General features: G+C 39.2%; 2 protein-coding genes across 3 annotated transcripts in view; one reads left to right on the forward strand and one right to left on the reverse strand.

Moving 5' to 3' along the window:
* The window catches only part of calcr (calcitonin receptor), a 38,959-nt gene extending 21,344 nt beyond the window's left edge, over positions 1–17,615 (reverse strand). Inside the window, exon 1 of one of the 2 annotated variants that reach the window (XM_086062190.1) lies at positions 17,325–17,615. In XM_086062190.1, the coding sequence (XP_085918316.1) occupies positions 17,325–17,394 (70 nt within the window). In that variant the 5' untranslated portion in view covers positions 17,395–17,615. The remainder of the gene's footprint in view (positions 1–17,324) is intronic. The other variant, XM_086062191.1, reaches the window with a different exon arrangement.
* The window catches only part of LOC147157884 (uncharacterized), a 46,516-nt gene extending 28,515 nt beyond the window's left edge, over positions 1–18,001 (forward strand). Inside the window, exon 8 of the mRNA XM_086062192.1 lies at positions 17,973–18,001. The gene's annotated coding sequence lies outside the window, so the exon portion shown is untranslated. The remainder of the gene's footprint in view (positions 1–17,972) is intronic.
* Positions 18,002–19,587: the final 1,586 nt, after the last annotated feature.

Below are 19,587 nucleotides of genomic sequence, written 5' to 3' on the forward strand. Positions count from 1 at the left end.
TAAGAGCGTGAGATTGACAGCCAAATTGGTAAGAACTGAGCCCAAAGGTGAGCCTCAGATTTTACTGGCCAATCTACATCCCACGTCACGTCTCTCAGCTTCCCCTGGAATGCCTCGCCAGTGCACATCTTGAAGATACTGGTTTCCATGCTTGATCTAATCTGGACCCGGAGGAACGACAAACAATAGATGCATGGATAATTGTCAGAGAAGCCATTCATCAGCTGCAGAAAACTATTTTTTACCTAAGTGTCTAGGTCTCTGTTTTTAGCATAAAGGGCAATTTAACATTTGTTGATCCCGAGAGTGCTGGAAAGTGTAGTCAAGGATGTAGAACACAGCTCAATACATCTGAGTCAGAGAATCTGTTACCTATATGCATCCGTGTGGTTGTTTTGCAGATGATATTGTTGTGAAAGTAACGGTATTAACCTGAATTTCCAGACTTGCCGATGACATGTTGATAATTAAGGGTGGGATGTGAATATAAATCACAAGGCAGACTCCTGATGGGGTCAGACATTTTAAAACTAGAGATTGAAACCAGGCAGTGGCAGATTTAAATGACAATGACAAAGAGAGAGTGCTTTTGCTGTAATCAGACATGACGTCGAAGACCTTTGTGCCGCCTGCCTGTCCGGTCATTGTTTACTCTATGAAGGTTGTATTGGAATTCCCGGTAAAGTAGTAGATTCGGGTAATTTGATAGCATTGATCATTTCAGGATTGGAGAAATGTAGCAGTTCGGGTTTAAGAATCCGGGACCATTTCTGCAATGACTCACTCTCGGCCCATTCATAATTGATTAGGCTGGGCATGTGACAGTTTAGCTAAGATGGTCCTGTGCAATGGACTGTCTCAACACATTACTCTCCTCCATTCCTTACGTGTCTAACACTGACCCCCAGACCACCTTATACCCAACGCGCTATGCATGGGTAACATGAGCTCATGCATTTAGAAGGACATGTAGGAGACATGGTTATTGTAGTTACGAAATAACTAGAACCAAAATTGGGGGGAAAAAAACGAAAACTAACCAACTGCGTTGTACGTTTCTAAGCAAAATGTTTGTTTTTTTGTCAATTAAAATTGTGTGTCATAATCATGGGCCAATTAGCGGTCTGACAGTCTTTCTCTGCAAGCAGCTACGCATGGAGGAGGAGGACAGGGGGTGGAGGGAGGATAGACAAAAGAAATACAGTTACAACAGTTACATGGATGCTTTTGTGTAGGTGCCAGCGTGTACCAGTTAGCCCCAAAGACAACATGAGTAGCCCATAGGTCTGTTTTAAAACTAGCTCATTAGTGACGGGACACTGTGACTTTCTAAGAAGGACAACAAAAGAATCACCGGGGGGGGGGGTTGTTTGTCACTATTTTCCCATCCATTTAATTTTCATCTTTAGAGCACCAATAAACAGCAAAGATGCGTCAATACATTTTCCTATCTTTTTCTATTCCATCTCTTTCATTATGCTGACCAAAGCCGACAGAGTCACTCAAGCCTTTTATTTCTCCTGGCGGTATAGTATGCACTGACATGCACCGTGACAGCCTTATTTGTGCGAGGGCTGCAACAGGGTCTCACACCCCCCGGCTTTCTTATGCCACAACCATGGCCCCATCACGCTGAATTAAGTCATGTGACATCACTTCACCAAGCTGTGAGGAGTACAATTGGAGAGCACTTGGATTAGTTTGACGAGTGAATGAACGTTGACAGATTGTGGATGTCTCCCACCCGCGTGTCGTATGACTTGCGTGTTATAGCCGGACCTTCAAGCTGTATTGACTGAAGAGCGCCTCAGAGTGACAAGCTCAATTTGTAAATGTTATATTAAAGTCAATAGGATTGTGTGGAACACGCTATCTACATATTAATTTGCAGACAAAGGTTGTTGTTTTTTAACATACATATATTACTTTCTGCATTTAATGTGAGCTCAAGGAGTTAAAATGATGACCTATTTTTACCAGAAGCAATGTGTTTCTGTTAGGTGAACTCAATTTGACATGTTGTATTGTTGTTTCCTGTCTTCTAATGGAGCTGACTACTAGTGTTGTAGTCAAGACCACATCAACCAATAGTCCGAGACCAAAACATTGTCCAGACTAGAGAGTTTTGAGACCAAGACAAGACTAAGACTATATATTTAAGAAGAGAAAAATTACCAAAAAACAACTAAATGACCAGTATCTTTTTTTTTTAAATTATGCTTGCAAGAAAAATAAAAAATATATATTTTATATATATTGTTTTTGAAAAAAAGTACAATGAAACAAATCTCAAATCTAAGCAAGTTTGTTGTTTAACTTCTTCTATTATAAAACCTTAATTGTCCTGACAAGCCATGATAAATGCAATTTTAAAAAAGTCATTAATAATGCTTAGATTATTTAAGTGAATGAAAACATAACCAGCACCTGACCTGACCTGGTCTCACCCGGTCTTGATTAAAAATCCAGTCAGCCCTGTCCGAGACCTAGATAAAGCCTTCGATTCCGAGACTCGGTCTCGAGACGAAGAGCAATTTTGAGAACTGTCCTACTTACTACATGACCAGGCAGTAGCTACTCTGCTTTAGAGGCAGAGAATACAGTGCTGCGCCGTTGCCAGTGTGTTTTATGTGTTTTAAAAATTGCCTCTATGGAGCCTTATCAACCATTCCTAGTAACTGGGAGAAATGTTACTAGTTTATTCTGCTATGCCTATTAGACAGCAAAAGCAACAACAAAAAAAACATTAAATGCAAAAGAGCATTTTCTGTATGGACGAACATCTCCTCCCGCATTATTGTAACTCCTAAGAGCCAGAAATGTAGTATCTATTACGTTTCCCAGGAGATCCTTGACGCCCATGTCACTTCAAATTAAAAGCGACTGCTCATGCTTTAATGTTATCTTTTAGTTATCTTGCTTTAGGGCACTCTAAAGGAAAACATTTTCTTCCAGCATTTGAGCATCCTCAAAGCCTGTAGTTTATTCTCTGGTGAGCATGAAATAGTGGTTGGAAGCAGTGAAGCAGAAGAGCATTGTACGCTTTTGAGTTCCAGATGCTCAAAATGAACCTCCCGTGATAAAAGGACTCTCTTTGGTGGCTAAGTAAACACTTGATTTATACCTCGGTTGAAGAAAAAAAGAAAAGGGAAAATAAAGTAAGGACAGATAGAGTGGTTGTGGTTTTTAAAGGGATTAAAGGGAAAACATGGATGCAGTACAGAAACATTCTTTGGGTTATCTACTGGGACCGCATTCAGATGCATTAGTAAAATGTCCAAGCTGGTGTTGTGCCTTATTCCAAAATCATCTGTCAGTCTGGCTGTCATCAAGCTCTTTCATATCACGTCGAGCATAGTGCATCAAATGTGTGTCATCATTTGAAGCACGTCCCAAGCCAGTGAAGTCCAGCAGATAATAAGCTCAACAACCTCAGGTGTGCAACATGCCATTTATGAAATTACAGGAGACGCGTCTTGCACACAGCGCCGTGTGGGGTTTATTACTAAAAGCTTGGCTCATGCCACTGCTTCTCAGACAGCACCAATTGATCACATTGTGAACCTTTCAAGGTGTCACATGTAAGAGTGATGATGTGAGTCACATGTCAAGGAAAGAAGCAGCCGACATTCTGGAGGAAAATAACCACTTTTTGGTTGAAAACAATGACTAGTGTCACGGAGCAGTCTGCTGAAATATATTGTAAATAATCATCTGTCAAAGCTTCATGGGGAATTTATTGGCTAGGTGGAAGAAGCTGAAGCAATCGAGATGGTGACAGTTTGAAGTCGAGTATAACTGAGTGTTTTGACTGAGTCATAATAAGCAAAGAAGAGCCTCTGTACCGCACTTAAACTGGCAAGCAAGTCCATTTTGTGCTGGTTTCTTCAGGCTACATCTTGTTTTCAAGTGGCCAGTAAAATACCAATCTGACGAGCTAGTTAGTAGGGATGGGAATCTTTGAATGTCTCACGATTCGATTCGATGCCGATTTTTGGTTGTGCGATTCGATTCGGAATCGATTTTCGATAAAGAACGATTTTTGATCTAAAATGATTTGATTGACAAGGATTTTTGTTTCATTTTATAGATGTTTAAGGAATAGTAATGATCTACTCCAGTCTGACTCGCTAATTAGTGCTCTACTCGCTGCACTTTTATGACTCAAAAGAACGGCTCCACGCTGAAAAAAACAACTTTTATTGAAATAACTTGATCGTGACGTTTTCCTTCTACTCTCTAATGTGGCTACAACTTAACAGTGTATCAGACCACGTGGAACCACACTGCCCCTAAGTGACCAAATCGGGTACAACATGAACGGCGCTCCCAATAAAGGCACACACAAACAAAGGGAAGACAGTATAAAATAATTTAAATAAAATCGATTTTGGGGCTTTTAAAATCGATTTTGAATCGTACTAAATGAGAATCGCGATTCTTATGAGAATCGATTTTTGGGGGGGGGACACACCCCTACTAGTTAGCATACTACAAGTTAGATCCCACTACCAACTAGCCCGGTGGGTGGCACTGGTTGGGGACGACTAGCTTAATGAGTTGTAACAACATGACACTGCTGCTACTCGTTAGCCTCTCTATTGTGTTTTGCATTGTTTGTTAGCATTAAGTAAGATGGACTTGCATAAAGCAAAGCTATGTGATTGACATTTGAGTACCTGTTGGTAGGCAGAAAAATGAAGGAGAAAAAAGTTGCCATAAAATGCATTTTATGGAAAGCATTTAATAATGTATGTTGAAAATGTTTGGCTATAAACGTGGTTTGTGCTATTTTCAAAAATGTATCAAATTATTGTACACTTCATCAAAATATCTTAATCAGTTGTTTAGTCTTGTTTGCTGTGCAAGCTTTTGCAGAAAAAGGAAATGCGCAATTTGCAACCACCTAATTAATTCATGCTAATGTCAGCAAATCCTGAGGCCACTGAGATGGTGTGAGTAAAAGATCCTGATAGATTTGGAACACTCTCAATAGATGAAGTCACAGACTTTTTTTTTTAAGATCAACAAATGCTAACAAGGAACTTGCAATAGATTTGAAGCTTTTATTTTGCATACCAAATTATTCACACATTAGAATGAACCAGCAGGTCAACTACAGGACAATTCGCAGCCACTCATCTGTTTTTCAATTATATCCAAGATTCCACCCTATTATATAATCCCTTCTGTGATATTTCCTCACCCTGATGCCAGTAAACAAAGACGTCTAATACACCAGAGCCACACTCCCTAATAATGACATTGTTTTTTGCAAAGTGTGTCATGGTAGGAAAAGTAAGTACTTTATTTCAGTCTGTGCCTGTCAAGCTCTCGTCAAAGCAACAGGTGGCGTTTTATCAGCTAACTATGTTGTCGCAAGTTGAGTCATTCCATCTTGGGCGCCAACAAAGGTGTCGCTTTTCTTATCTTTCCACCCAAAAAACGATAGCAAATCCCAACACTTGAGCGTTCCACAGGTGTAACATGGTCGTATTGTACAAGATGGAGATAAAAGCAAAGCCCCTCTGGCTCAAGTGCAAAATGAATCCCGGAGGGGGAGATCAGATGCCCTGAAGGCAGACATCCTACCAAATCCTTTTACTCAATCTTCAACTTAAACAAGGCAATTGAAACCCAGTGGTGAGAAAAGACTTATCCGCATTGAGCATGATGGGCATTGAGGGGGAAACCAATAACTCCGTACGCTGGAATGGAGCAAACAAATCGAGCCGGGTGGGAGGAAATAGTAGCTCTGTCTCGACAGCTTTTATTGGTAAGCTTTAAATTTTACGCCAAATTCTGTGCTGCAGTTGATTTTATTAGACTAATTGTATGTATTTTTCTGCTGCGGTGCAAAAGAATCAACATGAATCATACAAAGCTCACGTCCAGATGACTAAATAGCATGCACTTTTACGGCATCATTAAATCATGTAGAGAAAAAATAAGTTACACCTTTGCCAGTCATTTTCTCAAAAGATACCACAAGATGGTGGCAAAGCACTATTTTTGTCCAAATGAAGCTCCTCAACTTTGAACTCACTTCAACATAGTTCTTTGGCTCCAGGATGCCACGAGATGGCAGAAAAGCACTATTTGTGTCTAACTGAAGCTCCTCAACTCACTTCAACATAGTTCCTTGGCTCCAAAATGGCAGAAATGCGCTATTTTTTGTCCAAATCTAGCTACTCGACTTACTTCAACATTTTTTCTAAGTGAAGCTCCTCACCTCACTTAAACATACTTCCTTGCCTCCAAGATGCCACAAGATTGTGACAAGGCACTACTTTTATCCAAATGGAGCTCCACAACTCACTTCCTTGGGTCAATGATGCAATACAAGATGTTGGCAGAGCACTGTTTTTTTGTCTAAATGAAGCTCCTCAATTCAGTTCAACATATCTCCTTGGCACCTGGATGACTCAAGATGGCACCAAAGTACCACTTTTATTGCTTTGGCAAATAGGTGAGTTTTTCAGCTAGTAATGAAAATACAGGTATAGGTTTCACCGTACTGTAAACCATATTTTCTCTGGTTGTTTTGCAACAAACTTTCGCAGGACAATTTAGAGACTTTTTTTTTTTAAGACAAAATAATCATTAAGTCATAAAAATACAGGACCACAATTGTATACGTCTCAAACAACAGTATGCCCAATATTTGCCAAGTTCAAAAGGTCATCCGTAATCATGCCTGTGTTTGGTACACCTTAATCACTGTACGGGAAAAGCCAGCAAACCCCTATAAATGGTCGTTGGCGGGCCGCATCATTGAACTCATTTACATATAAATTGTTGTTGCTACATTCATTGTTTGGACATGGCAATAGGAAAAGGACAGCAACGAACTGCAATTTCTGTGTGAAATTGAAACCGTGGTCAAAGAGTTTGAGGTGGGAGCCATCTTGGCACTACCAGTTGCAAGATAATCCACTTTTAACCATTTACAGGCAAGTGCGTGAAATGCTCATTTATTGTAAACTCGGGGCTTCTATTATGGTAAAATACAATGCATTGGATGACTTTCCAATGTACAGTACAATATGCATTATTAACTTCGGCTTGCAGCTCATAGCATTCTTTATGGACGTGGTGTATGAGTGATTATTGAAAATAGCGTAGGATTATTTATGTGCATCAACAGCATTTTAAATCTGCCCTGGTTCTGTTTATCTATTAAAAACAAAAAAGGACTCAATGTGTGGGTGTACGCTATGCTGCGTATTTTCTTCCTTTTCTCGGTTGCATCTTGCCAAGCGAGAAAATAGACGTTGGTATTCCTCTGCTTCCTATAATTATGTTTTACTGATTTATTTATTTATTTTTTAAACCTGTTACAGATATGCTTCAAGAAGAGCATAAATAGTGCTGATAGATTTATGGTATTTCATAGTCATACGCAGGAAATTATTTACTAAGGTGTTTCTTTTATCCTATAACAATTTTGATAAATGATGAATTAGTCCATTACAGCGGAAGCAGCATTCATGCTGTTAATGTCCTGTGGATGACACACACACACACAAATAGAGCGACTTGCCTAATGGGCAAATGCTTAAGACCTGACAGATAGAATTTTTTTTTTTTTTTTTTTTCATGAATGGCAGGGCCCTATAAAACATTTTTGTAGTATCTAAGTGTTGAGGGCCCAAATTGAAATTTCACTGTGATCCAAATTTCTGTTCAAGTGATGAATACCCGAACACACTCCAAGTCTCTCTTCATGCATGCCGTAATTCTGATTTTAATGTGTTGGTCTGAAAACCATCACTTGGCAAAGTGAAGCAACAATAACTCAGGAAAAAGAAGATAAGAAACTGGCATATGGAGGGATCGGTAAATTCTAATTCCATCTTAATTGGTTCTGCCTAAGCAGATTTTTGTTTTAATTAATGAAATATGGGTCTCTCAAAGCATTTCCATACACCACTTTTCCTCTGAATAGCAAATTTAATTACTATCACTGTGGATGCATCTCTTTCACATGACTACGTTTGTTTTCTACAAATATAATCGGTTTTGTTAGAACTTGTATTGTTTTCCAAAAAGCAATATACAGTACATATGTAACAAGTTGAAACTACAGTGTATAAAGTGCGATGTACGTTTCTCATGCACATCAGGCATTCATTCCATTTTCAAACTGCATTTGCCAGCTTAAATCAAACCCGACTAGTTGTAACAAAGGACTAAGTCTCTCGTGCCTTACATGGTCGCGGCCTTCCATTTACAATAAAAGCACAATATGTTGGCTTTCGCCAAGCCTGGATAAATGATTGGAGTTCCGAATGGTGACGATGATAAATGTACCCTTTGTGAGTCCCTAAATTTCCAACATTCATTTCCACTACCCTCCGAGATTACATTGGGAACTGGCGGCTGCACAAATGTTGGCGAGACATGCTTTTTTTATCAAAGAAAGGGTTTGACATTTGAGGACATACGATAATGAACTTTCAGTATAGACTTACTGGGGGGGAAAAAACATGGTACATCTTATTTTTGTCCTTTAAGTATGTTGCAGACCAAAATGTGTTGCATGCCTGAAATTGTCTGTATGGCGGCCTACGAGCATGTCACATGATCACAACTTGTTGTGTCCCACAATTGGTGAACTGGTGGGCAAAAAATTAATTCAGTACCAGTACAAATACAGTAAACCCCAATCCATATTCATGGCCCAGCGATTACGCAGATTTTATTTTATAATTTTTTTTGCCTAGTTTTCTCAATTTTATTTATTTTGCTATGCAATTCCACTATTGGCCACTAAAAGAAGAAGAAGAAGAGAGAACAGGAAGTGTTTCAAGATAAGCCTGATTTTTTCTTCTGAAGGCATTACACTAGTCAACAGCTCATTTAACCAGAGATGGCTTTATGTGTCCCTTAACATATTTTTAATGCTTTTTTGAATATGTATTTAAAATATATATATATATTCTAGCTGATCAGTTTCTTTAGATATTTAAATTTGTTGTCTTTTGACCTATAAAATCTTGCACAATAGGGCCATGTGTTGTAATTTATAGCTATGATGTGTGCGTTTTTTAAATCTACCTATTGCTGAACTTAACACTTAATTCATAAATCTTAGTAAATATATTATACAGTATATTATTGTTGTATTATTATAAATAAAACCTCATGTATGGAATCGGTGCAAGCTGATTTATTATTTTTTTTAAAGCGTCTCAAATCCTCTATCATCCTGCGGTTTACACCTACAGAGAATAACGGCTATAGGTTAATTTTATAATGTACATCATTATTGATGTATATTGTGAGGTTGATGAATTGAGTTTGTTAGTTTGGAAAAACAGGATTTGTTTCCTGTAAACAGTCTACGACACTGTGTGTACAACTGTTTGTTTTTGCCGCATTGCTCTTCTTGCTGTCTTTCAATCATATAACATTATGCCTTATTGCCATAAACATGCCTAGAGAGTACAGTACTGATTATATATATATATAGGGTATTTCTATCTTGTGGATTCTGAAATGAACTCAACAGGAGAGCTCGCCCTGTGTCTATCACTATTCTGCCATTTAAATGATCTTTATGAGGCTATTTGAATTGGCATAATTGAATCAGTTCAAGCTCTTGATGAGTTCCGTCTTCTTATCGTCAGCACAGCACGTGCTCTTTAATGGACACACGCAGCTTCTGGTTTTCCTCTTTTCCAGGTATCCGGCAGCTTTACCATTACACGTGTCATATCCATGACAACCACTTAGTGCTCAGAAGAAGTCGGGCCGGCAGAATACACTGAAAATTATCCCACTGTTAACTAATAAGTGAGGAGATGTGCACAGGCACATGTGTAATGTTCTCTAATGCTACCAGCACAGCCAGCCTGGCTTATCACATTCAATCAGCGCTATTGGAATTAAGTTTGACTATTAAAGCGCGCTCATTCCCAACACACTGCTTCGTGGACTTTTAATTAATTATAAGATCACATTGGTCTTCCTTACTTCTTCTTTCATTCTAAATGGCTTTAAAGGGTATTTTTGTCTTGTTCAATTGGATGGTGTGAAATGTTTTATATGGCCCCAATATTCTAAAAATAGTATATACATACCATATATTCAGATTCATATGACTTTATTGAGCCCTAAAGGCGCAATTCCCTGTCACAACCTATCTAAGGAACGGGAAGCCTGACGGTCCACCATTCAGTTTATATTGTAGACATTGATAGCTATACGGACTTGTGATTTATTTTTGTGACAATATCAGACAAATCCAACACGTGGTGGATGACTAGCACTTATGCAACATTAACATTTAAAGTGATCACTATAGTGCCCACTGACAAATGCTAAAGGCAAAACAAACAAGTTATTCACAGAAACTTCATGTCAGAAAATTGCCAAATTAGGGTATCTTAATCTTTTACTAATGTTGAGCTTTTTTCTTTTTTTTTTCAGCCACCAGCATCATTAGTGCACACAATAAATAGTCCACGAAAGCGGACTGCTGTCTGTGATTTGGTGATTAGGAACTAATTGTGAAGAGAGATTATCACTAATACCATTCAATATTTGTTTTTAATGTCATATTTCCCCTGATTATTTCATAATAGATACAGTTTCCATAGCCTTTTGTGTTCTTTAAAGTGATAAGTGACTTGAATCATACAGGATAATGGACATCATTTTCATCATTAGACCTATCGAAGTTTTAGATTGATAATCTGGAGAGTCCATTATCCGGTCAGTCCTTAAATAGTAGTACTTCACTGTAGAGTTTAAACTGTGATCATGAAGACAGATCTTGCAGAGGAAGCAAAGGCTCAGAATGTGCTAGTAAGACAGATGGGTAGGGACCAGGCTGACTTCCACCGTGTGCATACTGTACGTTAAAGGTAATCCTTCTTTTTATAGACGCAATGAGAGAGGAAAGGTTTGGATTCAGGCCATATTTTCGTAAGTGAAAGATGGTTTTGTCAATAACTGACCAGGTCTTGACTTACTTCAATGATTTTCCCCATTGAACATAACTGACATTATTCCGTTCCGGCCCCGCAAAAAATAGATAAATAAATAAAGTACTTTATTAAATAATAATAATAACAATAATAATAATAATAACATTGTGCTCTTTTTCATGTACGCACCTTGGCCACAAGGGGGCAGTATAATATCAGTGATCAACTCACATAAATTAAAAGACGAACAAGAGTTCACGACTGTTTCAGTAAGCTGCAGTAATGTTTGTTGGTTTGTTAGCCCATGTACGCCATTTTGCATTGTGTGTTAGCATGAAGCTAGCACGTGTTCGTAAATTATGAGGTTTGGTTAAATACACAACGTATAATTCTTCTTGGTTTACGACAAATCCATTTTTTTCCTTCTATTTTTTTGTGCAAAAACTCAAAACAAATCAAGGGGTTCTTGTCGTGTTGCTACCAAATGTGTTTCTATGAAATATTCAGAAGTTAAGAAGATTTTTTTGACTTTGCTGTTATTCTCAACCTTTAACCTCAACCATAAAGCTTTGACTCGTGTGATACTAATAATTTATTTATATAGCACCTTTTGAAACAAACAATAAAAACGGTCCATGAGCAAAATAAAGTTGTGCAAGCTATACAAACAGTAAATTACAAAATAATGATAATAAGTAAATTTGTGAATTAAAAACGAACAAATATAAATGCCTAAGAACTTAGATTAGGAATATCAAGTGTTTTTGTACTGGTATATGATTTTAATAAGACAGAAAAAAACTTTATTTTTTATTCATCATTGCGTCAACCGTTTTGGGCAGTCACAGACTGATCACAGATCTGGAAAGCCCTCATCAAAGGCTTTGCATTTCAGCTCCCATTTGGACGCTCACATCGTTTGTCCCCAATTGCATTGATAAGCGTTTGGAACGGAGACACAGCAGCGCTATGGGAAAGCAGTCAACAAAGTATTTTGTTGCTGGACTTCGGCCGAAAGTCATTAACTATAGTTCCCCTCAGACCGATGTGTACACTCTACTGGGTCAGAGGGGTGGGATGGCTTCTGGGTCTGATGGTTACAAGCTGCAAACAGGCGGGGAGACAAAAGCAATGTGAAGGGTGCCCTTATCACAAAAACGCTGTGTGACCTAGAGGATGTTTTTAATCATTATATTAATGATACAAGCTCCCAAACGTTCTTTCCACATTGGGGAGATGAGACTAAAATAGTTATAATAAGGGAGAGAGAATTTGCAACCACAATAATATTGCAATTAGCATCAGGGACAAATAGAAAAGCACGTCAATAGGAATAAACATGAACAAAAGATAATACTAAGCGAGAGAAGCTTTTCAGAGAACATTGCAGGAGCGCTGCAGACTCATTTCTTGGCACAGAAAACCCCTGAAGTGTCTTTTGGAGTTCTTTTAGTCATAAAGACTAAACATCTTCCACTGCTGCCATTTTAAGTGTATGAATCAAAGACCGTGCATGATCTCTAATCTTCAGATGAAAACCAGAAATGTGGAAATAACCCAGAAAGGTTTCTCTTTCTGTTTTTCTTTTTTTTCCCTAGGCTCACTATCTCTTATGGTTCTGCCCAAAGATTTGCATTTCTTTCATGCTTTAAGTGTGAACCCTAACCCTAAGTAAGACGTTTTGTTGAATATTCGCATCAAAAATTTATGTTTAAAAATCACTACATCAAACTTGTCCAAGTGTGCCTTTTTAGGCCTTTACTTTGTGATTTGGAGAGCAGAAGAGAGCCTTCCTCAGATTGTTACCACAAAGTTAGCAACATAGAATGTAATATGGCAGGATGAAGAAGCGAGATGCAGGGAGTATATATATGTATGTATGTGTATATATATATATATATATATATATATATATATATATATGTGTGTATATATATTAGGGGTGTGGATTGTGTAGTACCTGGCGATTCGATTCGTATCACGATTCATAGGTCACGATTCGATTTGATGCCGATTAATCCCGATACAAATCTATAAATTGATTATTGCGATTGTTTTTTTGTTTGTTTGTTTTTTACTCAAATAAAAAAAAAATACTAATCAGTAAACTTGTACATGTACACTGTAAGATTTGTATGAAAATGTATTTATCTGAAAATTCAGGCTTATAACTGAGCCACTGCATTTAACAATCAGGTTGCAGTCTGTTTCATGTTTGAACAGCCCTGAAATAAAATATTAAGGCTTAATGTTCCATTAATAGAACATTCTTCCATGCTTTAAGTGTGAACCCTAACCCTAAGTAAGACGTTTTGTTGAATATTCCCATCAAAAATTTATGTTTAAAAATCAATTGTGCACTGTAAGATCGCGATATATTGCCGAATCGATTTTTTTAACACCCCTAAAAAAATATATATATATACATACACACACACACAATATAACTCCCATAGGTTGTCAAATAAATAAAAAATGCTATGGCCTCTTCTTCGTCTTCTGCAACTCTCTTGAAAACCAATGGTGTTTATATCCAACTTGCACAAATATTTCTCTGAAGTCCCAGAGAAAATTGCCAACCACGAAAATGACTTCTTAGAAAGGCAGCTCAGCAGTTTCCCAGATGCGAGCAATCAATCCTACATCCCTTAATACACACGCTGTTACTGTTAACCCTACTAGTGATAGCGAGTGGACGGGAACAAGCTCAAACGATGGGAAGAAAAGAAGGATAAAAGGAGCTGAATGGCAAAGGAAATCAATAAGCAGTCTGGCTGTGTAGGGATAGCGTACTAAGTCAAAATGACCAATGTCTCCTAACGCACCCACAGCGCTCGCTGCCCTTGGGGAAGGAACGTTAGCAACATTCATTGCTTCCTTTGTCTGCAATTTAGACAAGACCAAAATGTCACTCGGGCTCTTTCTGCAATATTTCTTCCAGCCATAAGATCATTTGTGTTTGTCCTCCAACTGTAGTATCTCTTTCTCCATCCCTTCTTTTATTAATAACCCTGGCGGTTAAAGTTCTTTCAACGCTGTTCACCGTAATGTCTCATCATTGCGCTAAATAGCAGGCAGGTTTATTCATTCTCTGAGTGCAAGTCATGTTTACTGAGCCAGGATACTCCCAAGTCCACCTTCATGCCGGGCAGTTTTCACACACTCGTGCAATGGTGCTGAATGTTAAACAATTACTCATGTGACCTTTCCTGTTTTCTTCCACGAGGCAAATGGTTGCGTACTAAAAGATGACACTTTTTGAAATTGTTTTGACATTTTGGAGGCGTGACTATAGACTGATACAACGCGGATGTGTCTGGCATATATATAAATTTAAATGTCAGTGCTGATAATAGCAACGATAAGGTGGTGGAAAAGATCTAGAAATGAGCTTTCCACGTGCTGAGGGTTGGATGTGAACACGTATGATTAGCAGCAGGGGAGGGTTGGACTTTCGAGTGAAGTTTCAAGCTCAACAGTTTAAAGCTTCTGTACTTTTTTTGCTAACAACTTTTTTTTCTTCTTTTTTTTCCTCTAACAAGCAGCCGGATGGCAAAATTCACAGCAGGTCTCTGCCCTAAGTCACCCCACTTAAATGCCTTTCTGTAACTTTTCCAGTCTCTCTGTATCTCTGTTGCAACCTGCTGATGACACTCGGTGTTGCACTGAAAACTTTGTGGCTAAAGACCCTCAATGCGAGGTACTGTTGATCAAGTCTCGTTATGTCAAAATATGAACAACATGGCTAACTGGTACAAAATGAATCTTTGACGTCCATAGCCGTCAATGGCACTGAATGAGGGCTGTTTCAACTGTTGTGAATTTTGCTCTTTAGCTCCTTGTTAAGAACAAGTTAGGAAAAAAACGTACTGAAATATTCAACAGTTGTAAATTCATATTTTGAGGGGTTCAATTGAATTAATCTCCAATGACTAGTTTATTTTAGATTCATCCTGAAATGTCACCCATAAAATGAAAATCCCTAATTTTTTGTGAATAATGTATTATTACACATAAAGACCTATCAGCTGAAATAATAATAATAATAGTTTGCTAAATGATTGTTCAAGTTACTGTAGTAAGGTGTTTGATAACACGAAAATGGTTGCAATATCTCAACGTTATTATTTTTAACATAAGAAAATTTGAAATGTTGGTACAGATTTTAGCAAACAACATGGAAGTTGACTTGCTTGATTAGCTTTCTCGGGCTACATAAAATGATCTGGCGGGCCAGATCTGGCCCCGGGGCTTTGAGTTTGACACCTGTGATCTCGATGCTGAGCCAGTGGGCACTTTGACAGGGGGCAGTGCTGCATAAATGTTCGCCTCCTCGGATAGAACATTTTTTTCTGTACTTTCACTCGTGTGCATTTTGAATCAGGCCCTCGGGGGGGTATGACTAACCCATATGTAACCCTGGCAAACATCAAAGTTGCCTTTCCTCCGGGTAGACTGACGAGAAAGTCAAATCGAAGAAGAGAAGGCAGGTTTGTTCCTCTCAGGTGGTTCCTTCAGATTTGACACAAGACAAGACAACACGGGTTGAATAGTTCGGAAGTAAAAGTGAAAAAAGATATTTCAAAAGACTTACAGGTGAATATGTGCATATGTGTTTTAAATTGAATCAAGACAGACAGAAATGTCCTTTATTGAATAAATCGACTTTTTGCATGAGCTTCTATAAATCATGAATGCATTACAGCCACAGTTTAGCAGCGTGTATTTATCGTAGCCATTTAGCTGAGGGATTGCTAATTATGTCAGGAAGCTTTTGCATTCAAATGAATAGCTGCCCTGCCTTAGACCATTATCATTTGAACTTTTGAATATAAACCCCAACAGTGCAATTTCTCTCTCTCGGGCATTTGTCTTCTTAACACAGCAAGATGCACATCTGTCAGCTCTGTTCTAGCGCCACCTATTGATAATGCCGCAGTAGTTCACTGTAGACGAGAAGTGTCTCATTCTGAGAAAGGGCAAAAGTACACTCTACTTGAAGTACAGATACCAGAACATCTACTTTGGTATAGTACCAAAGTATGTGTACTTAATTTCTTCCAACCACTGTCCAGTACTTGATCAACAGCTTCAGGGCACTCCGATAACTGCAACAGGTGACCGTGAAATTGAATATTATGACAGCAGAGCTTCAAGGAGATCATTTGCTTCGAATGAAGCCTGTAGGTCTGCAAATACGCATAATAAGCAAACTTTAGAGCGCCTATTTCTGTCTGTTTTCAAGTTAATTGTGGAGTAAATCGAGCAGCTTATTAGCATGGGTAGCCGGGTTCAAAGGCGAGGACTTTTCGACCGTGACACGTTCGGACCTCGCAGGCGTCTTAATGAGCTCTGATTTGTTCTACAAGTCGTAGCTGTGCAGTCAATTAAGCCGCCGTCTCAATCGAGCCAATTAAGACGGCAAGAGTGACATTCAGCACCGCCGATGAATAAAACATGCGGCATTAGCGTGATTACGGGAGTGAAATAAGAACAGGTAGCAGGTCGTCATTCACTATTTGACGGATCTCAATTACAGTTCATGTGTGTGCATACCTGACAATTTGTCTATTTCTCACTGAAATGTGTCACTTTTTTTATTTTTCTTTTTTCATTGAACCTCTCTGCGTCTATTGCCCTGACTTCTTTAAAGACAGCCAGACGGGGGATGACGAATGACAAAGTGATCCGCGAGGCACAAAAAGCAAGCGAAACACGTCGGCAAGTCTGCAGGGCGCTTGCGCATATCTCAGTCTGCCTGTCAGCACGGATCTCCTCATTGATGTCTCCCTCATTCGGCGCTATTACTCACATCTTCCTCCAACAGCCTGCCTCGGCCGGTGGCTATTATCGTCTTCTGTATCGCGATGTGCTTGGAACCTGCACTTCACTCCTGTTTGTATGTCATGACAGCAGCCAGTTAACACATTTGAGGCCCAAATGTAAGCACACATGATGCTTTTGGGGACTGAAGGCGTTTGATTTGTAAATGTGTTATCCGTCTTAAAGTAAAAGCATGCAGGCTGTTAGACGGATGCATAATTCATCTGTAGGTGCTCAAGTGACTCGCATTATTTTTGAGTTATTTAGTTCCAGTGTTCTCTAAAAGCATGGCATGTACTAAAAATATCATTTCATTTGCATATTGCACTCCATTCCTGAAAATAGATCCCAATTACAACAAAAACAAACCAACACAAGTATTAGATTATGTCCAGATAAATGAGTTGATTGTATGAGATTTACTCCATGAATTAATGACATTGTATTTTTACTTTGCTAAAAATAAATGTATTTTAAAAAAAAAAAAGGCTATAATAAACAAGCTGTAAATTATGTTGCACACAAAATAAGCTTTTTCAGTTTTATTTTAACAACGTAATGACTTACCTTTCTCCAGCAGATATAAATAGCAGCCACAAGAACGCCTCAATCGAGTGTAAAAAGCGTCTCCTCGCATCAAATCGCAAAATCAATCAAAACTTTTTCCTCCAGAGTGTTTTAAAAGCCCCAATCATAAAGCAATCTTGCAGTTGTTTGTCTACCTTTCAATGGGTCTGCGCGCCCGACGGAGCAGGGCGCCAATGTGTGGCCGTGAGGACCTGTGACAGTCTGCTGACTGGCCGCTCCTCCTGCACCGGCGATCAGAAGCCTCCGCTTTGAGCGGGAGCTCCTCCTAGTCTCGGCTCGCAGTGCGTGCATATGCGGTTGTGTGTGCGCGCGTGGGTGCATGCGCGTCGTGGACACCCCCACCCCTAGCGTTTAATTTAAATAAACCTGCAGGGAGAAAGGGGGGGGGGGTGTGTTGAACGTGTGCCACATCGCACCTAGTTCATGTTGTATGGTAGGTGCACCGAGTTGCCACGCCAACCCCGGAGGATCTGGCAACTTGGTAACAGAAAGTAGATTTGATTTTAGATTTGATAAAAGCAGGTCTAAATGGTAGCGCACGGGGTGTACTGTAATGCCAAACTGTGGCAGGGTTTTTACTTTCTGGACCTGAGTTTGACACCTTTCTTGGTCAATCCCCTCTGGCAGCTGCGAGATCGCCTGGCATCACCATGGAGTGACCATCCAAGTACAACTGATAACCAGCTGGAGGGGCGGGGCTTCACACTGGTCAGTCCGTCTCAGATTGCTCGCTGGGTGGCCAAAACAATACGCCCACATATTGCCAGCCACCAATCAGAGGGAAGCCATATGAAAATAAAGAGAAAAGTGACCCAATTGAAGCAAGGCTTATTTACATGTTTGAATATTAATGAGAGATTAGCTCATTCAAAATCGCATGACATTTGGCTTGAAAAAGGGCATCCTAGCCATTTCCAACCCCAAATAATTTTGCTAACTCGATAAGAGGACAATAAAGGGGAAGTCAACCCCAACAATTGTTTTTGACAATAATATGTTCTATGCAGTCCCACTGGTCTAAATACGGTATTTTGGTTAATATTGCGAATATGAGTTAAGCAGCAAAATCCAGCAGTTGTTATCTATACCAGAAGGCGGCCATTTTGCCACTTGCCGCCGAGTGAAAATGACCTCACAGTTGAACAGGTCTCAGGTAACAACCAATCACAGCTCAGCTTCTGAAAACAGGTGAGCTGTGATTGGAGTACTTGTTGGATGAATGATGGATGTTACGTGATTAGGTTTCTATGGGCAGGTGCATTACAAACACTAGTTGGATCAATGGGCAGATGACTCGCACATACATTGGTTGACATGACTCAATCATACATGACAGTCCTGCTGTCTCACAATTTTTCTCAGATGCCCTCACGTTTCTTTGCCATCTTTGACTAGTGTGAATATTTTTAGCCCGAGTTGCGGCCAATGGCAGCAGCTCGGCTTTGCAGAACATTCAGAACTTTGAAGGCCAAACGCGTTACTAAAGCACTCTGTGTGGGTGAGGGCATAAAATTCACAGAGACAAGACAAGAAATGTGGATTTGAAAGGACTTTGGTGGCCTTAGAGTCGAAGATTGTTCATCTGGAATACTGTTCACCTTTTTCATGTAAAAGATGAGATGTGATTCAAATCAGCTGTGGTTCATCAATCCTGTCATTCTGATCGGCTGCAAGACATTTATTTTTTTTGATTTGTCTTTGTTGTGGCTTGCTGAAGTACATAATTGATGAATACTCACTAAAACAATATTGGGTTGTTTTCCTAACCCACGCACTTGGTAGTTGGGACACTGAAACAGATTGGGTTACTTTTACCCAAGGTTGGGTTAATTATTTTTGACCTGGCAGATTGGGTTGAATGTTGGATTTAGCCGTTTCACCCAATTTTGTTACTTTTGACCCAGTAGTTTTAAGAGTGGAATGTAATGCTTATGTTGCTAAGTTGCTACGTTATTGTTGGTAACTTTTGATAAGTTTACCACAGTTGAGTCATTTTCCTCATGTCAATTCGACAGTCAGGACAAAGGTCTAGTGAGTCCCCCAAAATAGATTGTGTGCTAGCCCATTGTTGGAAATGAGCTCGATGGAGAAGAGACAAAGGCAGAACATCTGTTGTACTCATATTTGCAATCTCATCTTAACTTTTTGTTTTCCAACTTGACACCATAATGACTTTACAACCCGTTGTTTGCCCGTCATCGTGAATGTAACATTAATCTGTCTTACTCTCTCGCAGACACGC

Source organism: Leptonotus elevatus, chromosome 19, assembly GCF_054856555.1.
Source record: "Leptonotus elevatus isolate MCC_2025b chromosome 19, RoL_Lele_1.0, whole genome shotgun sequence".
Lineage (NCBI taxonomy): Eukaryota > Metazoa > Chordata > Actinopteri > Syngnathiformes > Syngnathidae > Leptonotus > Leptonotus elevatus.